Source organism: Oryza glaberrima, chromosome 8 (genome assembly GCF_000147395.1).
Source record: "Oryza glaberrima chromosome 8, OglaRS2, whole genome shotgun sequence".
NCBI lineage: Eukaryota > Viridiplantae > Streptophyta > Magnoliopsida > Poales > Poaceae > Oryza > Oryza glaberrima.
Genome location: NC_068333.1, coordinates 3,285,672 through 3,306,144, shown reverse-complemented (window position 1 = coordinate 3,306,144; position 20,473 = coordinate 3,285,672). Strand labels below are relative to the sequence as shown.

The following is a 20,473-nucleotide window of genomic DNA, read 5'->3' as shown; positions in this document are numbered from 1 at the left end:
GCTGAGCAAGCATGCATCAGCATGACTTCATATGTTGGCACACGTCAAAATGATGTAAGCATATGCTTGCATGATCCACGTGTGTGTCATCCTTCCATGATTGCCTAGAGTATGTCATGATGCAAGCAGATACCAGCGAGAGTACAGACCCCTAAAACTCGGTGAGATGGTGGCCAACGGATAGGCTGGGTGTTCAGTTCATAACCACACTGTCACACCACACCTTTAACCGTCACAATTTGTTAGGCATGTGTTTGGTTCACTCTGACAATTGTGGCTTGCCACATTTTCTTTTAATCGCATGTCCCACACATCATATACTCAATTTTCTTGTTAACTTTTCCACACTTTGTTGCTAGCAATTTGTCCACCACACTTTTGTGGATGCCTCGACTTGACCTAATTAATCTTTGTTTGGGGTAAAGTATGGTTGGCAACCAAACACACCCTTAATCTTTTATAGTGTGTTCTCAACTACACATTTTCAACTTCTAGTCCCTCATTTAATTCTTCGCACGCGTGTTTCCTAAATTGCTAAATGGTGAGGGTTTTTTCTTAAAAAAAAGAAAACCTATACAAAAGTTGTTTTGAAAATATCATATTAATTATTTTTTAAAGTTTTTTTTAGCGAATACTTAATTAGCTAGTTAGCTCTGAGCCACCCCTTTTTTACGTGCACAGGAGAAAAGTTCCTAACCCTCTCCTCCGAACACACATCTAATAGATGAATTCCCTAAAAAAAACATCTAATAGATGAAATCATGCATGTGTATGTAAGGAAGTTGGGAGGGTTTCTTATTTTCCAAGTAAATGTCTAGAAGTGCAAATTTTCTTGGGAAGTACCATTAATTGTTCTTTTGTCAAATAAGAACGACCGAGCCTGGCTTAGTATATATGAAAAACTGCTTCTTTGGCTTAGCTTATCAGCGGCAACCGAAGCAAAACGAGCCAGTTGCTTATAGCTAGTTGAGTCTTAATTAAGTATTGAAAACTGAAAAAAATAAATTTATTTGATTTTTTAAGATAACTTTCATATAGAAAGTATTTTAAAATAAAATAATATCGTAGTAGATAGGAAAATATGCTTGCCATAAACAAGGTAGTAGTCATTGCAATTTGCGAAGCAGTTTAGACAGCCTTAACTCGATCGGTTAGTAACTAACACTACCACGTACAATTGATTCCACGCATTAGTGGGTCGTCTGTTTAATTTCTGCTTAATTGATTTGATACAATATGTCCTAACTAAATAGGATTATTTCCTCATTTTCTTTTTATTTCTTCTTCAAATACAAGGGCACATTCTCACGTGAAACACGTAAAAGCTCACAGCCACAAGGGGAAACATATGGCACTGAGTGGTACTTCCTCCGCCCCATAATATAGCAAATTTATTTTTGTCTATATTAATTCATAAATATGTCACATCCCTCATAATATAAGATAGGTCAGAAGAAATAATAGGTACATACCACTATCCTCCCAGGGAGAACTTGCAAATTGGCCAGCTATTTCTCATTGGTTCAGCTTGCATCCTTGATCACACTCAAGCATATATATAAAGCTGGCCGAAGCATGCAAGAAGCATAGCCAAATTCTTTTAATTAGCGTGTACTTTGAAATGACAGCTCACACTCAAAGGGAACGTTAATACCATCTCGTTTTGTATAAAAAAATTTAATCTTTTATTTTCAGCTGAAAAGAACACCACCTTAATCTCTCCAGCAAAACTCCTCTCGTCTGTTCAAACACTGTTCAAACAGTTACGAAAAAAATCCCAAAAAATTGACAATATTCATATACCACACTTCATTAAAAGTCTAAACTCAAGACATCGATTTTTATTTAAAAAAAAAGAGATAAATCAAACGTCTGAACGGTAGTGGTACTATTCACGCCTAAAATTGTCTCTCTTTTTTCTGAATGTATATCAAGTCCGAAATTGATTTTCTTTCAAGTAATAGATGTCACTCTGTTGTCAATTGTTTCTAGAAATTTGCATTAAATTGAAGAGAAAATGCCCCATGTAAGGCTCAAGGGTCGACAAATTAGATAGGTGTGGTCTAGCACACTCATACCGTAAGAGCTAAGAGCTAGAGAAGCAAATAATGTGTGGCTCGCATCATATCCCACCTCACCTAGGGGTAATGGGCCCGTGCTCTTTGTACAACCCATCTTAGCTCTTAAATATTTTTAGCTTAAAAATCTATTAAATCTTATCCTAATCTTTTTTGACACAACTCTTATATATGTTTATAGGCTAAAATGTTGGACACCTTAAAACCCCTAAATACATTATGTTGGTGGTACATAATTAAACAGCATGTGGCCTATGTTGTATATACAGCCGTAATAGGATGTGTTCCATATATATGTTCGACCTGTCTTTGAGCAAATAGTGGTCAAGATTATGCATATTTTACAAATTAAATTCAAATGTAATGTGAGGCCCAACTTGGTCCTGTACGTTGGTCTAGTATAGGACTGATTGCTCTTTTTTTTTTCCAAAAGGAAAAAAGGGAACTCGTGATGAAATAATATGTGTTGGTCTAAGTACATAGCACGTCGAAATCTATAATGCTATATTTTTTTGTTTCATAGGTTACTTACAAGTGCTGTCCCTATATATTTATACGTCTGTGTTTGAACAGCAATGACATGTTCGAGACCTAAGCTTTATACGCATTTTTGTCTCAAGAGATGCCTAAAAGTGTTGTCCCTATCATCTATTCATCTCTACTTATAAGTTACTCCCTCCATCCCAAAATGTTTGATGCCATTGAATTTTTTAAAAATATTTGACCGTTCGTCTTATTCAAAAAATTTAAGTAATTATTAATTCTTTCCTTATCATTTAATTTATTGTTAAATATACTTTTATGTATACATATAGTTTTACATATTTCATAAAAGTTTTTAAATAAGACGAACGGTCAAACATGTTTAAAAAAGTCAACGGCGTTAAACATTTAGGGAAGGAGGGAGTATAACGATACCACCGTTCTCAGGCATATGGGCCACAATTTCAAAGGTTCCCCGAGTTAGACCTAGCCAAGTACTGATAAGCTGCCCGCTACAGTAGGTGGGATATTGATTTAATCGCCTCCCTCTACCATAAAACCGGGTATAACATCTCCTCCATATTTAAAAACCGGTGCAAATCAATTCCTTTAGTTGTTTGGAAGGTGGTTTCAGCTGACGTGGCATATTGACCGCAATTGACTAGCTAAGTCAGTGGGCGGGACCCATGTATCATCCTAATCTTATCTTCTTCCTAACCTCTCCTCCCCTCTCTCTCACCAGGATGCACCGACGACGACACGTCCCACGGAGGCAGCAAACCGGCGGCACCCACTATCAACGCCGCACTCCGATCCCAACCTTTAGTTCTCCGGGACAGGCAACTTCTCCAGTTAGGACTATGGCTTTCCAGTCGGGGTCGCCATGAGAAGTGGCTTGGGAGGATAGAGGAGCATAGGAGAGTGGAGTAGCAGGTCATCGTACCACTGGCCTCCCGCCACTGCATAGTCTCCCATGGGAGAAGGGAGAAGTGGGGTTGACAAGTAGGCGCCACCAATTTTTTATTTTTTACTTTGGGGCAATTGCGCATCTGACCCTATTTTGAGACCTAACTTCTAATTTGACCCTCTGTTTTCAACTTTGCTCATTTGACCCTTGTATTTAAAATTGAAGATACAATCTAACCCTCTTCTGTTAAGGGCATGTAACAGTGTCAATTGGAACAAAAAGTACCCCTTCTGCCCTTGTTTATTTGACTCTATTTTATCAAAAATATTACAAAATTTTGGATTCGAACCACCATCCTCTTCACCACGGCGGCGTCGTCATCGTTGCCGACCCGGCGGTGGCGCTTGCACGGAGGAAGATGGAGGCCGGCGCGCGGGGAGGGAGGGAGCGGCGCCGGAGCTTGCCGGCGTGCGGAGGGTGGGCTGTGGCATCACGCGCACGGAGGAAGGAGGCCGGCGCACAGAGGACGAGAGGTGACGGCGCGTGGGGAGGGAGGAAACGGTGCCTAGTGCGGCGCCGGAGCTCGCCAGCACGCGGAAGGAGGTAGCGGCGGTGGCGGAGCGCCGGCAAGCTCTCCGCGCCCTGGCCGCCGTCCTCCTCACCTCACTCCCGCGTGCTGGCGAGCTCCGGTGCCGCACTAGGCACCGTTCCCTCCCTCCCCGCGCGCCATCACCGCTCGTCCTCTGTGCTCCGGCCTCCTTCCTCCGCCGCTCGCCGCCGCCACCGCCGCCGCTCGCTGCTGCTCCTTCCGCTCGCCGCCGCTCCTTCTACACCCCGCATCCGCCGTCGCCGCTCCTTTCTCCGCGCGCGCCACTAGCACCGCGGCGCCATCCCTCCACTGCCGCTCGCCACCGCTCCTTCCACGGCGCCCCGCAGCTGCCATCCCTCCGCCACCGCCGCTACCTCCTTCCATGAGCGGCCGCGCCGGCTTGTCCCCTCCGTGCGGCGCCGCCGCCGAGCCCAGCTGCCCCCCGCCCTTGAGCCAACGCAGCCGCCGCCGACGGTCCTCCTGCCGTCATCGCCCCTCTGCAGCCGCCGCTGCCGCCGGCGGTCCTCCTCGTCATGCCGCCGCCGTGGAGCCAACGCAGCCGCCGTCTCTCCAGCCATTTGTGCTCTAATGAAGGAAGTGGTGAGAGAGCATGGAGAGGATAAGGAATGAGTGAATAAATGCATTTTAGTCATTTAGGCTTGTAAATTCATTTTTTTTAATTTGATCTAAATGAAACCCTAACGGTGTTTGGAAATAGGGTCAAACGGTAGCTTCAATTTTAAAAAACGGGGTCAAATAAGCAAATTTGAAAAAACGAGGTCAAATTAGTAGTTAAACTTCAAAATAGGGTCAAATGAGCAATGTCCCTTTTACTTTTGTCACCTACACCAACTTCTATTTTTAATTTTTTATGACGCTGCCACGTCAACATACTTAAACCAAGTCAATGTGCCACGTCATCAGAAAATGCTTTCAAAAACAACGAAGGAGTCAATTTGCACCGGTTTTTGAAGTTCAGGGAGGCATTATATCCGGTTTTACAGTTGAGGGATGCGATTCAACTAAGTGCAAAAGATGAGGGAAACAAAATAAACTTATTCATACATTAGGTAAGTTTTTGAACCCAAGAGTCTAGTAGCCCACAATATATCATTTCCAGAATTTTTTAATTTATTTTTAAAAGATTTAAAAATAAGTCGTCGTTTTAAAGTTTTGTGAAATTATACTCCTCCATCCTATAGTAGGACGTGCTATGCGACGTGACACAAGGCTGGAGGGGCGCACCATGGTAATTATGCAGGCGCCCCCTTCTCGCCCTCCCTGAGGGTGATTTATCGCCGGAGAAGGCCGGCTACAAAATTGCCACAGTTGATCCCTCCTACGGGTTCCATAGCACATATATTGTCTTACCATATGGTGATTTATATGCCCCATCCTATGGTAGGGCGGGAGGAGTATATTTATATACAACTTTGAAATGGAATTTATTTTTTAAAACTCTTAAAAATAAATATAAAAATAACAAAAAATTCATCATTTCCAATGCTTGCTTTTTAAAAGAGTAAATTTTGTAGAACTTCGGATTTATGGTCCAAATTATAGATAACCACTGAAATTTTGACATATATCACATAATCACATATGTTCCTTTTTGGTATTGTAGTTTCACAAGACCTCACCTTAATTAGATTTTAATTATGCTGACATGTGGGACCCGCTTAGCTCTACTTGGTGTAATCGTATAGATGGGGCATATAGCCGGCCCAATGGTTGGAATAATCGCGTCCACACGTACTCTGTAGAAATCGCGAGTCGCGGCGAGAAGCACACACGCAGCCGGCGCAATTGTCGCACGTACGATCGCCTGAAATCAGTACAAGTATATCTATGCAGGCAAAGTTCCATAAACTAATTTATATGTATATATAATAATCTCATTTTTACAACACACTGTTAAATGTAATTGAATTTACATCAAATTAATTAGCCTGTCGTCATGTCACTGATTGAGTCATATACAAATCGATAGCATCAAGATTGGCTACTCGATCCGTATTTGTTAAGAATCAGCCCCATTGACTCAATCAAGTATGATGCCGTTTACAACAGCACCAGGAGGGGATGGCCTGATGCCGGCCAGCGACGAGTCAGACGAGAAGCAGGGGGAGGCGACAGCAGTTTAGGCTGGTCAGGGTTGTCAATTTGCGTAATTTCGCCCCCTACCGGCATTCAAATAATATCCGTCGAAATTTTTGGTTTTTCTTTAATTTGGTCAAAGTTTATTAAAATTCAATCAAATTTTATTAAATTTTCAAATAATTTCGGATAACAGAATGAAAATTTTCAAAAAATTCGGTGCACCAAAATTTCTGAAATTTTAGCCCAAAACGAAATTGACCACCTCATTCGGCCCCAGCCTCACACAAAGAGAGGAGAAGATAGAGCAGCAGTGAGAGAGAGAGAGAGAGGAGAGAACGAGATAGAAATTGACTGAGTTTAAGAGAAAACTTGGCAGTGATAGCATTTTTCAATTTTACAAAATTTCAGTGACACCTAGCTGATATTGTGAATAGTAATGGTATTTTTTTAATTCAGCATATTTATAATAGCATGATCAAATTAACCCAAGATAAAAGTCCGTATACTATTTTAAAAACGATTTTTTCATGGTGCCACACTTTTCTTTCGCTAGCGGTTGATAGTGGGTCCCACCTGCGAAGGCATATCCCGTGGGGACTGGGGAGGGGGCACGGCCCACTGGCGTAGATCTATTATCACCGACGGGCTACTTAAGTTAACTGCCAGCACAAATATCTGCATTTTGACGGTTGGCGTCTACCATCGCAAATAGTTATATTCACTGGCCTTTGGTTTCTGATGGCACTACTAACCACCTGCAAAAGTCCATTTTGGCCGACTGGAAAATCCCATTTTATAGAGTGATATTATAATTCTTAGATTGAAGACCATGCTAGCTATAACTTACTAATTATTAATTTCGAATTTTTACGTTAACTTAATAAGATACTAAATTGAGTGTACAAAATAGACGCTGCTTTGAATTTATTACGAATACTCCACGAACGCGCGAATTCACTCGTTCCAAAAGACCCAGTAGGAGTATTTTCTTGTGATTTAGTTTAAATAAACAATTGCTGCTGAAAAAAGAAACAATCATCCTTAGATTTCATATCAATATTTTATAACTGCAATACTACATAGGATCAGGATCTGAATGGTCCAGCAAGGCTTTGAACACAAGTTTACTGTGACATGGATCATGATCCTGACAACCTAGGCAGTAGTAACAAAAGTTCAGATAAAACCCTGGAATATGGCATAGCCCAGAGTCAGGACATGCACTACATACTAGGTCAGAGTAAAACATGCAAGCACCACTTTTCAAGGGAAACACCAATCCTGAAAACGTGGCATCTTGACTCAAAACCAAAGCTACATGTGCTCATAAAATAAATCACATCCAGGACTCTTCCGTTTTGATTCAGACTAATTAACAAGAGCTTGTGTCAGAAAACACCCAGCTAGGAGACATGCATGTGAGCATCTGTGATTCAGATTTCCAAAGCATTCTGAAATCTGGGAACAAGCTGTTAGCTGACCCCACCTATATATATATATATGGGAGTGTATCCTATGCACACAGGCCCTCACATGTACACACCGTGTACACCAACTAAAAATTATCACAAAAAATTCTAGGAAAATTCATACATATACTTTCAATAGTATTACATCTACGTGCAAAGTCGCATCTTCAAATTCATTTTACATAGAGAATAACAAAAAAGATAAAATTCTGACAAAATTGCAACCTTAAAACTGTCAGATTTTTTGTTTTTTTTGTTACGGCTAAAATATAATGAATTTGACGTTAAGATTTTAACCCTAGGTGTAATACAATTGAAAGTATGTGTATGATTTTTTCTAGATTTTTTGGTGACATTTTTTAGTTGGTGTGCACGTGTGTACACGTGAGGGCCTGTGTGCATAGGATATGTTGCCTATATATATATATGCAGACAAAAGCCCTCAGTTTGCATTGCCTTGGGCTTCAATTGACAGACCTCAACTCTCTTGTTTTGGAACTTCATTTCATCAGCACTAGTAACTGCAATGAAGAGTTCCATGGTATTGGCTTCTGTCATCCTCCTGATCATGGCAGCAACAGCTCATGGTAATGTTTCAGGACAAGTAATATCTAATACTCGTTTTCATATTTGAGTTCAGCTACATTTTGTTTCTACCTCTCATTGTTGTGTATCATGAATGTAAAGGTGCTGATTCTTGTTACATACAATCCATTTCATCTTGTATAGGACTTAGGCTGGACATGGGGTTGCATGCAGCTCTGAACAATGAGGTCAGTACAATCTGTGAGCCTGAACACAGCTCCACTAATTAACATGCTGAATCGCAGCACGGAAATGTAGTGATCAACTGAACTTGAACACCTAAATTGACAGGGGATGCTGAACTCCAAATGGCAGTCAACTGCTAACCGTCCGATCGACACGCGTCGCGCATCCAACGACAGGCGTGGCCCAGGTAGAAGTAGAACGAGGCCTCCGAAGATGAGCAATCCCCATGACATGGATCCAAGGTTCAGTGAGGACTACTCCGGGCCCGGTGGTCATTCACCGAATCACCACCGAACAACTCCCTGCGGTCCATGCTAGATTGCAAGTAGCAGATAGATCATAGATGATGAAAACTTGTTCAGTTTTCTCTGAAGATGCTACCTCCATCAATCTTCAGAAAGATGAACTGGACCATGTGAGCTCTGTGGCTCACTAGTTTTTCAGCACATTAGTTAGTTCTGAAGAGTAGTTTTTCTTGTATGATTTGATTATGTCCAATTGAATTCAGCTTCAGTCTGAAGAGAACTGTTAAGGAACAGGATTAGTACTGTTCTAGGATTGTCATTCAGGCAACTGTACCGGACGGCCACATGTCATTCGACAGTCCAATCAAACTGTCAGTTAGAGTAAACTCAGGCTTAAAATTATCTTTGTTTTCTTGTTCTCAAGGCATTCAGGTTAGACAGGGTTGCAGGAAACGCTGCGCCTTTTTGAAGGAGAGTGTACAGTTTGTGCTGCAAATTCTGCTCCCTAACAAAACTCTGACGACTACTGATGAGCAGAGAGATGATTGCTTATCTCTTCGAATGTCGGATGCTTCCTGGATAAAGACAGGGGAGACAGCTGCAATTAAAATAAGGGGAGAGATTTCTTTCTCAAGCAAGGCGTTAGTGGCAAAATTATATTCATATCACAGTTGCAGGAGCTTACAAAGTTACTAGCACCAGAAGCAAAATCTCAAACTGTACTCCTGAGCTAAAATTTGATTTCTTTGGCACTATTTACACATTGAATTGTTTCCTGTAGACAACAACAACATATAGCAAAGCCCAGACGACTGAAAACAGTTATCATTTGATTCAGTATGATGTAACCCATATTCAGGTGAGCATTTCGCCCTGGGTGATGCTTAAAAAAAATAAGAAAAAGGTATGATGTGATGCCTATTATTGACAAAATTCTCTAGGTTATGGAGATAGATTCATGAAGGACCAGCAGGATACTTCTCAATCAAGTCGAATAATTCATCTCCTATACCGAAACCAAGCATCCTGGCCATGTCAGCCGTCTTGAGTCCAGGTTTAGGATGTTCCTGCTGCTTTAGCCATGAGTAAACAATGAACACCTTCTTCATCACAAACAGCTCCAGCGCCTCCGGGTTGAAGACCACACCAAGCCTCATGCTCATCTGCAGATTTTTGCAAATATGAATTCATCTTAAACTCCAAAACGACATGGAAGTATATGTAGGACCAAATTATTTGGGGATGCAAAATTCAGGTTATATCTTGTTACCTGGTGAGGGGCCAGCATTGCGGCATATCTGGCAAGTTCACCAGCTCTCCAATCAAGCACAACAGGGAACCAAGGGTAACAAGCATCAAGCCTCACAAACCATAGCCTTATATCAGGGAACTCTGACAGCTCCCTCACATCATATGGATCCTCCCTCTCATAGTTTATAGTAAACCCGACCGTTCGATCCAAGAGATTTCTTGTTTGAGCTGAATGATACACATAAGATTCTTGTTAACTATAACATGGAATTGACTGTTGAAACAATACAATGTCATGACTTTCATTGTTGCGCACCTGGTGTCAGGGAATTCAAGTCACCAAGTACTTCATGAACAGGCGAAAGGTCGAGCGTCCGGATGATATCGGTGTTGATGACAATCTCAAAGCGACCTTCTGTAGGTGGTGGTGGAGGCTCAACTTGTGGGGCATCTACAGCAAGCCGTCGAAGGTTGTCATTTGCAAGCAAAAGAAATGGATTTACCAAATCAAGGAACAAGTGCATATTATACACACAGAACGACTGATAGGCAACAAATAAAGTTTTAATTGTAACAAATTTTACTAGGTAACATGAGGTCAACCCAGCATGAAGAAATAAAATCACTTCCACCCTTGCTTTGTTTCAAGCATAATAACAACTTTTACCCTTCAGGGAACCTCTAGCAACCAATAAACAGGGTTTCACATAAATGAACCACCCTGTGGTTAATTAGGCATTTCCAAGCCACATCCCTCCCATGCAATTGAAGTTTGAGAACATCTTTGACTGAATCAAACGATTGAGTGAAAAGCTCAAATGTTTTGGTCATAAAAAGATTAGTATTCTTGCAATTTGCACATCAACTGCGATGGTTATCAACTGTGATGGTTGATGTAACTTCACTAAGAGTCAATCATCTCAGTCAGATACTCATATGTAGCAGATTGACGGTGCACTGTAATAGTTAGCAATGGAAGAAAAAAAAACAAGTCAGTAGTATTGTCTTACTACAGAAAATTATATAGTTTTCAAACTCAAACACAAAACTGAATAAAATACGGAATTTTGGTTTTCAACCGCTCTCCATGGAGAAATTCATTTCCAAATTGGCAGTAGTTTTTACTCCTAGTCGCTCACCGTCTTGGTCGGTGGAGAGGGAGAGGTCGAAGTTCCCGGAGGGGTTGAACGCGACACGGAGACGAAACCCCTCCTCCGCCGCCCTCCTCGCCTGCGCCGCGACGGGCCACCGCAACCCAGAGTACCGACCCAACGAGCCGCTGCCGGGGAAACGCCTCAGCGTCAGACGTTGCGAGCTGGCCACTGGGAGTTGGAGTGCGGTGGCGGCCATGGCGGCGACGGCGACGGCGATGGACGCGCGGCCGCCGGCGGCGAGGAAGAGAGGTGAGGTCACCGCGGCGGGAGACGCAACGCCGGCGAACGGTCGTGGCTTCTCCCCGCCAAATTTTATTATCCTTTAATTATCTCGCTTTTTCTTCTTCTTTTTTTATTATTATTACAAGTAATTTATATTTATTTTTTTTATGGAACAGCACATTTGTGGGCCCATATGGGCCTTTTACTTCTCCCGGCCCGGCCCATGAAATGTGCGGCCCAATTTGTACAGCTCAGCTCCTGGTGTTGACTGTTGAGACAAAGCAGGGCACAGATCACATGCAGTTTGACATCATCTTATTCCATTTTCTTCTACTTCAAAATTCAAGGTTGATGAAATATATTAACCCATGTGTTTCACATACACATGTTCGTTTCAATTTTTTTTTAAACTAGTGCGTGCATGTGAGATGAATCCTCACAAAATCAAAAGTAGTATGGCCTCTCAGAACATGCATGCCGTCGTTTTGGAGCTCCAACTCTTGTTGGTATCTGCTGTGCGTCAAACGATAAGACATGGAACTTTCTTAGCTCAAAAAAGATAATCTTTTCTCGATTATATAGAGACAAAATTAACATGCACAAGGAGGTCGTGACCCATCACACCAAGTTTCACCCCAGCTTGAAAATGATATTAGTTGCATAATGCCCTTTATTAATGACATGTTATAATATCACTTGATGTGTAACCGAGCAAAATTTGGATGCTTTCATGCTTAGGATGTTGTTGAGCCGTTTTCCATACATATATATGATATATAGTCACTCCGTTTTCGAATAATTGGTAATAACACTATTCAAGTTTAAATTTTGACCACTTGTTTTTTTTATGAAAATTTATAGGTATTCAAATATACTCCCTCCGTTATATCATCGAGTGTGTGTAGCGTTATAAATATAATCATAAAACTTTTATTCATCATAATATATAACCATTTAATAGTAATTAGCAAATCATTTTAGTCAAATTGTTAGTTATTATAAGCATGCATATGTAACCTATTAAATTTTCGTGCTTTATCATGTTTTCAGTGTGATAAAATCAATTAAATAGGTATAGTTATATCCTGGTATATGTTGTGTACAATACAAATACAAATATGAAACCCTTCACAAGTTCGATCACATGCTTCTTTCTTTCCGTCGTTACACTTATTATAATTGCGTTGACAATATGTAATGATTTTTTAAGACCATTTACCGGCTCTGCCTTCCATTGGAAATCACAAACTATTTGAAACAGCGATTACAAGTGGCCAAAGAAAAACACTACGTACGTACTGATTCAATTTCTTTTCCCCATTTGCGGTATACGTAAGTTGTTCATTAATTCAGCCGGTATTATACGAGGTGACATAAATGTAATCAAAATCATAATGCAAACACAAGTACCCATCAACTCATATAATTAACCAATCTGTGTGTTACTCTAAATAATCATCGTCGTTAGCTAGCTGAATTAAGCTGTACCGTACTATATATATACTTAACTCCACATGCATATATGTCTGCAAGACGGCAACGCTGTATCATTGTCCTAGATCGATGCCCTTATCCACTGTTTTGGCCAGTTTCAAAAAAAAAGGAAAAAAAAAACACTGTGTGGCCCCTCCACGTTTGCAACGTTTCTTTAACTAGGGCTCAACAGTATAATATGAGATGCTCATCATCATTGACATGCTGTCTAATTAATTATTAAGAAGTTCACATAAAGATGGAGTTTAACCTAAGTCACCTTTGTAAGAGGTTTTTTTTTGGGGGAAGGAGGTGACGATTGAAGACCTTCATCTTTGCATCAACTCCAAAGTTTCTTAGAATATATGAGCATGATTCATGTATGCTCTTGCTTATGACACGTTTTCTAACCTAAAATTATTAACCTTCGAGAGCAAATCCAGGATAAGATTAAAGGGGACTCATCTCCTTTTTCCTCCTTCAGCCCTCTAACTTTTTCACCTCTCTCTCTTTTCATCCTCCCCTCTCTCCTTCTACATATCAATGGTGATCTAGTGGAATACGGAACTCAAGTTCTCCCAGCATCTACGCACATTGGATCCGTCCCAGAATCCAGTATTGCCTTGATCTCAGTGGTGGAGCCCTGTAGCCAAATCTTATATATATAGAATTTTGAAGTTTTCGGGTTTTCTGTTTATACAACAATATATATGAGTCGTTTATGAACTTATTTACAAAACCTGTGGGGGATGACTTGACATAGTCTATATATACTACATACAACTTACAAATTAACAAGTTCAGATATAAAATGTTCACAACCTCATCAGGAGAAGAAATTAAAGTCTCACATGTGCATGCATGCATCCGTGCATTCCCGTTCTTCTTCATTCACTCGGTAAGGACGACTCTGTGCAACTTGATATATATAGATCACATATATATGATGAGCATGTTTCACGTAGTCTCTGTGGCTTACGCGCTGTCTAGCCCTAATTAATCTAACTTAATCCCCTTTTTAACTCCATCTAACCTCCCACTTGCACTAATCCATCATTCCCTTGACCTAATAACTACCCCACATATACTGCTATAGTGCTATATATACATATATATAGAACCCAACTCAAATTAAAGCTAGCTAAGAGGAGGCCGGAGACGACGACGACGACGGCGGCGATGGGTAGCGGCGGCGAGCAGATGGCGAGGCTGCAGGAGCAGGCGAGGTTCGTGGGAGTGGCGGCGGGGAACGCCGGCGTGGGGTTCGACGAGGGGCGGTGGCTGAGCAGGGTGAGGGAGAGCATGGCGGAGCGGGCGGCGGAGGAGCTCGGGGCGGCGGCGGTGAAGGTGTTCGACGTGCCGAGGGTGCTGAGGTCGACGAGGCCCGAGGCGTACGCGCCGCACCACTTCGCCCTGGGCCCCTACCACTGCCGCCGCCCCGAGCTGCGCGACATGGAGCGCTACAAGCTCGCCGCCGCCAAGCGCGCCGAGAAGCTCTTCGCCGCCGGCAAGAGGTTCGACGACCTCGTCCGCCGATTCTCCGACATCCACGACAAGATCCTCGCCCCCTACCACAGGTATATATGTACTGTGTATTGCCTAGCTTCCAGCTGAAACTATATACACTTGGGTTTGTAAAACGGACACTAACCATGCATTAGTCTATAATTAATCAAATGTTTAGTGCCATAAACTTGAAATTTTGATTTATTGTTTTAAAGAAATTTCTATTAAAAGTGTTTTCATAAAACGTACTCGCTCTATTATAAGGCATGATCAAACTCGACATGATTTTCAAAATTAATCTTTGGTTTATAATTTCTCGTATACTATAAAGTTTGTAGCAACAAATTATAACCGTATGAAACATATTCAAATCTCAATCCAATGATATTATTTTCAGCAAATAAAAATTCATATTATTTATACTAATTGTTGGTAAAATATTTTTAAAGTTAATGTTGAAATATGTGTGCGCCTTTTATATTATTTGATGGACAGAGTATCACTGTATTAGGGGGTCCAAGCACCCAACTCTTTTTCGTTTTTCGTGCGCACACATTCCAAATTATTAAACATGTGTTTTATGTAAAAATTTTCTATTGGAAAATTGTTTTAAAAAATTATATTAATCTATTTAAAAAATTAATAATTAATTATGTAGTAATGAGTCGTTGCATCCACGAGGGATTAGTTCCCAACTCAACCTACCAAAAACAGCAAGTAGTTTAAGAAATGTACTTGCAATAAATGAGGAAGTAGCCGCGAACTGATAAGCTGACAAGAACTCGGCTAGTTAATTAATTATCGTCATCATCATGTGTAGGTTAAATTTTTAGCATGCATGTTGCTGTAGGCGATCGAGATGCCATGCCATTAGTTTGCAACTTTGCTTTACTTAAAAGGGTTGGTGATGATCTGCCGATCGATTCACATGCATGCAGATCCCTTTTTAATTACAGTACAGGCTAGCTTAATTATGCTTGCCTAATTTATATAGCATTCCCAATTTCTCTCGCTGTAGTCTTTTAACCCAGCTGAGGCTGTCGAGTGATAGTGTATTGTAAAATTCTTTAAGATTTTTAATAACTTTAATTTTAGAGTATATTATTTTTTTCTAGCTATTTAGCTAGATCGAATTAAATAAATAAGAGAAAATCCTAAATTTTGCTATTGACAAACTACCTGTTCTATTAAATTATCATCAACGAAGTTGGATTCAATGAAATACCATCGTACAAGCATTTTCTTTTCCTTTTTATTCTTTTCTACTGTTGTTAGGCACCATCGTAGACCACCGTTAAATCTTCTAAAAAGACCATTTTACCCCTACAATACCCTTAATATTCACATAAATAAATAGAATATGAACCCTTCAACAATTGTTGTCGTTCAATTATATTCATTCATACGCAGATTCTGCATAATTGCTGATCTTAACGGAGGTCTCTTTAGGGGCAAATATAATGGTCTTTTTATAAGATTTAATGGAGTTCTAAGATTAATGTAAACCTATACAAGGTTAGAAAAAAAGAGAGAAAAATAAAACGCTTGTACCACAACATTTTCTTTTTAGAAATCACGCTCATGGATGACAAATTGTAGAATTGATTACTAATTGTTAGCAAAATGTCCCTCAATAAACATAAACAAAGACATAGGCCCTGTTTGGATCCGGAGGGCTATTAAATAGCCCTCCAAAATCTTGCTTTTTAAGAGTATTAAACGTAGATTACTGACAAAACCCATTCCATAACCCCTATTCTATTTTGCGAGACGAATCTAACGAGGTATATTAATCCATGATTTGCTACAGTGATACTCACTGGTGGAGAAAGGGGCTTTACTCCCGGTTCGTAACCCCCAAACCGGGACTACCAATCCAGGACTAAAGATCACTATCTTTAGTCCCAGGTGAAAAAACCGGGAGTAAAAATCCATCTTTAGTCCAGGTTGGTGTTACCAACCGGGACTAAAGATAGAGCCTTTTTAGTCCCGGTTGGTAACACCAACCGGGACTAAAGACAGAGCTAGCCTAGCTAGATCCGGTTGCTCTATTATTATTTTCTTTTCTTCATTGTGTTTTTAATATATTGATTTCACTCCATCCCCATCCCAAAATCCCAAATAAATTATCCCCAAATCCTCAAATCCCCAAATCGGCCATATTCAAATAGATCACAAAATCTTAAAACAAAATTACATCACAACTTCTACAAAATTCATCACAAATACATCACATATTCACAGACATCACGCACAAATCAAATCACATATTTGAATCACAAATTCTTAGAAAAAAAAGAAAAAAACACAGGCTGCTGCAGCCGCTGCCGCGCCGGCCGCCAGCGCGCCGCCCGCCGCGAGGCCCCGCGGTCCGCCGCCGCGCCACCGTGAGGCCACGCTGTAGCGCCGCCCACCGCCGCGCGGCCGCTGCCCGGGCCTCCGCCTCGCCGCGAGGCCGCGCCGCCCGCCGCCGCCCGGGCCTCTACCCCACCGCGCCGCCGCGAGGCCGCCCGGGCCTCCGCCCGCCGGTGCGCCGCGGCGAGGCCGCTGGCCGCCGGATCTATCAGTGGGATGATGGGGAGGGAAGGAGAGGAGTTAGAGAAGAGAAGTTAGAGAAGAGGAAGAGGAAGGGATGCTGGGGGAGGGAAGGAGAGGAGTTAGAGGAGAGGAGGAGGAGGAAGAGGAAGAAATGGGATGAAGAGATAAGGTTAGTGGAGGAAGAGGTGAAGAGATAAGGCTGCCCGTCTCCTCCTCCTCGATCTCGCGGATGGCAGATGCCTCGTACTCTCCGCCACGATCTTTTGTTCCGCTTGGTATTACCAACCGGAACTAAAAATAAACACCAACCGGGGCTAAAGATTAAAAAGCAGTTCTAAACTTTTGAACTGGGACTAAAGATAATCTTTAATCCTGGTTTTTATTGCAACCGGGACTATTGTGGGTTTTGGCCGACCGAGCAAAGATGGTTTCTCCACCAGTGACTACAGTAATCAGCCGCTAATTATGGATTAATATACATCATTAGATTCGTCTCGCAAAATAGCCTAGGGGTTATGGAATCGGTTTTATCGGTAATCTATGTTTAATAATCCTAAAGAGTAAGGTTCCGGAGGGCTATTTAATAGCTCGGAGGATCAAACAGGGCCATAGTGGTGACATGACACTCTCGTTGAAAGCCAACACTAACAATCAGACGGAAAATAGAAGATTAAAACTTGAGAGGGAGATTCGTTTAGACGACGCTCCTGTCAAAACCGTTTGATCTCCTCTGCGTTAATTCCAATTTAAGAGGTCAAGAGGATGTGTTAGTCGTCTAAGGCGAGTCTGAGATTATATAAGTATTATGCCCAAAATTTATATCTCATGTACGGGTCTTATTATATATTTATTTTCATTTTTATCCTTGCATCTATCCTAAAAGGCAATAGCCAATAGGAATGCAGCTGAGAAAAAACGACAAGCAAAAACCTTTGACATCGAGCTTGTTTTTGACCAGTTGGCTTGATGTAGCTTTCAAGAAACAACAACGAACTGGGCTATCTACGTGGCATGGTGTAATCTAGCACGTAGATATATATGGCTATATAAAACCATTTCTACATAACATCATTATCTTACGTATACATAAGAGGATTAAATTAGGCAGAGAGAATTGACGCGTTAACATCTCAATGAGCAACTAATTGCTAGAATAAATCACCAAGCTTGCAAGAGAGCGAATAAGTTAGAAAGTCACCAAGCTAGCCAAGAGAGAATGAGTATCCTCTTAGAAACGCCCAGGGGTTTTCCGGCTAGCTTCATAAGGTGGTGGACTAGTCGATCTGAGTTCGAAGCCCCATCCCTTTTAATTATTTGATATTAGTTCCTCCCTAATATTCGCGTATTTTAGAGCGAGTATCCTCTCGTTGTAGTGGTGTAGTTGTGGGTCTACAAGGTGTTCATATTGTTAGTCCAACCTCATAGTTAATTTGTTTGCTGAGTACATTACTAGCAAAAATGTTCATTCTTTGCTATGGATTAAAATATATTATAATATATGTTATAAAAAATATTCTATCACATATGGCATAGTATCACTTGTTTGTTTATTTTAATATAAAATATTCACTTTTAAAATAAATATTGGATTACTTCATAATATCATAAATTAATTTTGAAAAATGCAAAAGTAGTGGCTAATATTGTTTTTATAGTATAGATAGCAAAAGATTTTTGAATTTTTATATTTTCTTTACCATTTTCTTTTCTGATCAGCCTTGGCTTCTAAGCCACTTAGAGCTAGCGGAAATATATAGCCCAACCATAAAATTATTTTTAATTGACTCGCTTATTTTCTATGCCTTATCAACCGAGGCGACCATTAATGCCCAAAGGTAAGTAAATAAACATACTCCTTCATTTCATATTATAAATCATTTCTTTTCTAATCAAACTTATTAAAAATTCGATTAAGTTTATAAAAAATGTAGCAAACACCAAATTAGTTTGATTAAAACTAACATTTAATATATTTTTATAGTTTGTTTGTTTTGTATTAAAAATGTTGCTATATTTTTCTATAAACTTGATCAAAGCTAAAAGAGTTAACTAGAAAAAAATATCAAAACAACTCATAATATGCAACGGTGGTAGCACTAAAAAAAATTGAAACTGTGTTTGTGCTTAGTTTCCCCAATTATGGGTTTGCCTTTGTAATTCAAGCAGTTTCTTGTGCTAAATTAACTCAATCAAATTAACACATAAATCGATGCATGTACGTAGGTTACTGGAGCTGAACGAGCAGACGCTGGCATGGATGATGGCCATCGACACGTGCTTCCTCCTCGACTTCCTCGAGAGCTACCACCGCGACGAGGCCACCGACATGGTCTCGTCGGCGGCCAACTGGATCAACGCCGTCGTGCGCGACGCCATCATGCTCGAGAACCAGATCCCGCTCTTCCTCTTCGCCGCCGCCCTCGAGCTCCGCCACGGCACCGACCAGGCGCAGGCCGCCTCCGCCGCCGCCGACGCCCTCCGCGGCGTCCTCGGCCGCTTCATCACCGAGGTGTCCCCCATCAAGACCACCGCCAGCGCCGCCCTCGCCGTCGCCGGCGACGACCTCGCCAGGCACGCCCACCTGCTCGAGCTGCTCTACCACTTCCTCGTCCCCACCGACGCCGTCGCCGAGGCCGTCGGTAACGAGCCGCCGCCGCTCGTCCCCGAGGACTTCTCCGCCGTCGACGTGTTCGACCAAATGCAGAAGGAGATCCCCGACTACGACAAGGTGAAGCAGGCGTGCGTGCAGGTGTCCAGCCTCGACATGGCGCCGATCCGGTTCATCAAGAAGAACCTCATCTCCCGGCCGATGGGCCTCGCGGCGAGCCTCCCGGGGAAGCTGATGCGCAGGGTGCCGCTGCTCTCGGCGGTGGCGCCGCTGGTCGGGAAGCTGTGGTCGTCTTCGTCGTCGGCGGCGGACATGGAGGCGCGGCTCAAGGGGGTGAACCTGGGCACCATCATCAACTCCCCGCTGGCGCAGGAGCTGATGATCCCGTCGGTGGCGCAGCTCGCGGCGTGCGGCGTGCGCTTCGCCCCGGCGCCCGAGGGCATCGCCGGGATCGAGTTCGACGCCGCGGCGGCGACGCTGAAGCTCCCGGTGATCACCGTCGACGGCAACACGGAGACGGTCCTCCGCAACCTGGTCGCGTACGAGGCGGTGGCCGTGCGCGGGCCGCTGGTGCTGGCGCGCTACACGGAGCTGATGAACGGCATCATCGACACGGCCAAGGACGTGAAGATCCTAAGGCAGAGCGGGGTGGTGGTGAACCGGATGAAGAGCGACGGCGAGGCGGCGGAGATGTGGAACGGGATGTGCAGGGCGACGCGGCTGAGCAGGGTGCCGAGGCTGGACGGGGTGATCCGGGCGGTGAACGAGCACCGGAGCAGGAGGGCAGCGGTTCGGCTGAGGAAGATGATGAAGCGCTACGTGTTCCGGTCGTGGCGGGTGCTCACGCTGCTCGCCGCCGTCGTGCTGCTGCTCATGACGGCGCTGCAGACCTTCTGCTCGGTGTACCAGTGCAACCGCTGGTTCGGCAGCATGCTGCAGATGCCGCAGCCTGGAGGTAAAGGGCCCTAGCCCTACGGCCTTGTTTTGTTTTCGGGAGCATAACAAATTCAGTATCTAAAATTTTATGGACTTGTTGATGTACATGAATGGTATAAGCTGATACCTGTAAAATTCGCGAA

General features: G+C 42.5%; 3 protein-coding genes across 3 annotated transcripts; 2 read left to right on the top strand and 1 right to left on the bottom strand.

Annotated features, from left to right (window-relative positions):
• Positions 1-8,104: 8,104 nt before the first annotated feature.
• On the top strand, positions 8,105-9,008 carry LOC127783304 (uncharacterized). The gene is made up of 3 exons (XM_052310552.1): positions 8,105-8,213; positions 8,356-8,399; positions 8,503-9,008. Exons 1-3 carry the CDS (start codon positions 8,153-8,155, stop codon positions 8,713-8,715), a joined length of 318 nt encoding a protein of 105 aa, XP_052166512.1. The 5' UTR covers positions 8,105-8,152; the 3' UTR covers positions 8,716-9,008.
• A 280-nt stretch (positions 9,009-9,288) lies between these two features.
• LOC127782553 (protein CHLORORESPIRATORY REDUCTION 6, chloroplastic) lies at positions 9,289-11,376 on the bottom strand. The gene is made up of 4 exons (XM_052309813.1): positions 11,033-11,376; positions 10,210-10,344; positions 9,913-10,121; positions 9,289-9,805 (listed from the first exon to the last, which is right to left on the bottom strand). Exons 1-4 carry the CDS (start codon positions 11,241-11,243, stop codon positions 9,599-9,601), a joined length of 762 nt encoding a protein of 253 aa, XP_052165773.1. The 5' UTR covers positions 11,244-11,376; the 3' UTR covers positions 9,289-9,598.
• A 2,523-nt stretch (positions 11,377-13,899) lies between these two features.
• Positions 13,900-20,473, top strand: LOC127782812 (putative UPF0481 protein At3g02645). Its single transcript, XM_052310077.1, has 2 exons — positions 13,900-14,319; positions 19,010-20,473. Exons 1-2 carry the CDS (start codon positions 13,922-13,924, stop codon positions 20,361-20,363), a joined length of 1,752 nt encoding a protein of 583 aa, XP_052166037.1. The 5' UTR covers positions 13,900-13,921; the 3' UTR covers positions 20,364-20,473.

Excerpts from the sequence above, each read along its gene's own strand:
- LOC127782553 (XM_052309813.1), bottom strand. The coding sequence starts at position 11,243 with ATGGCCGCCACCGCACTCCAACTCCCAGTGGCCAGCTCGCAACGTCTG. Across the intron at positions 10,345-11,032 it reads CCTCTCCACCGACCAAGACG|ATGCCCCACAAGTTGAGCCT; the intron begins GTGAGCGACTAG and ends GGCTTGCTGTAG. Across the intron at positions 10,122-10,209 it reads CTTGAATTCCCTGACACCAG|CTCAAACAAGAAATCTCTTG; the intron begins GTGCGCAACAAT and ends TGTATCATTCAG.
- LOC127782812 (XM_052310077.1), top strand. The coding sequence starts at position 13,922 with ATGGGTAGCGGCGGCGAGCAGATGGCGAGGCTGCAGGAGCAGGCGAGG. Across the intron at positions 14,320-19,009 it reads ATCCTCGCCCCCTACCACAG|GTTACTGGAGCTGAACGAGC; the intron begins GTATATATGTAC and ends GCATGTACGTAG.
- LOC127783304 (XM_052310552.1), top strand. The coding sequence starts at position 8,153 with ATGAAGAGTTCCATGGTATTGGCTTCTGTCATCCTCCTGATCATGGCA. Across the intron at positions 8,214-8,355 it reads CATGGCAGCAACAGCTCATG|GACTTAGGCTGGACATGGGG; the intron begins GTAATGTTTCAG and ends CATCTTGTATAG. Across the intron at positions 8,400-8,502 it reads ATGCAGCTCTGAACAATGAG|GGGATGCTGAACTCCAAATG; the intron begins GTCAGTACAATC and ends CTAAATTGACAG.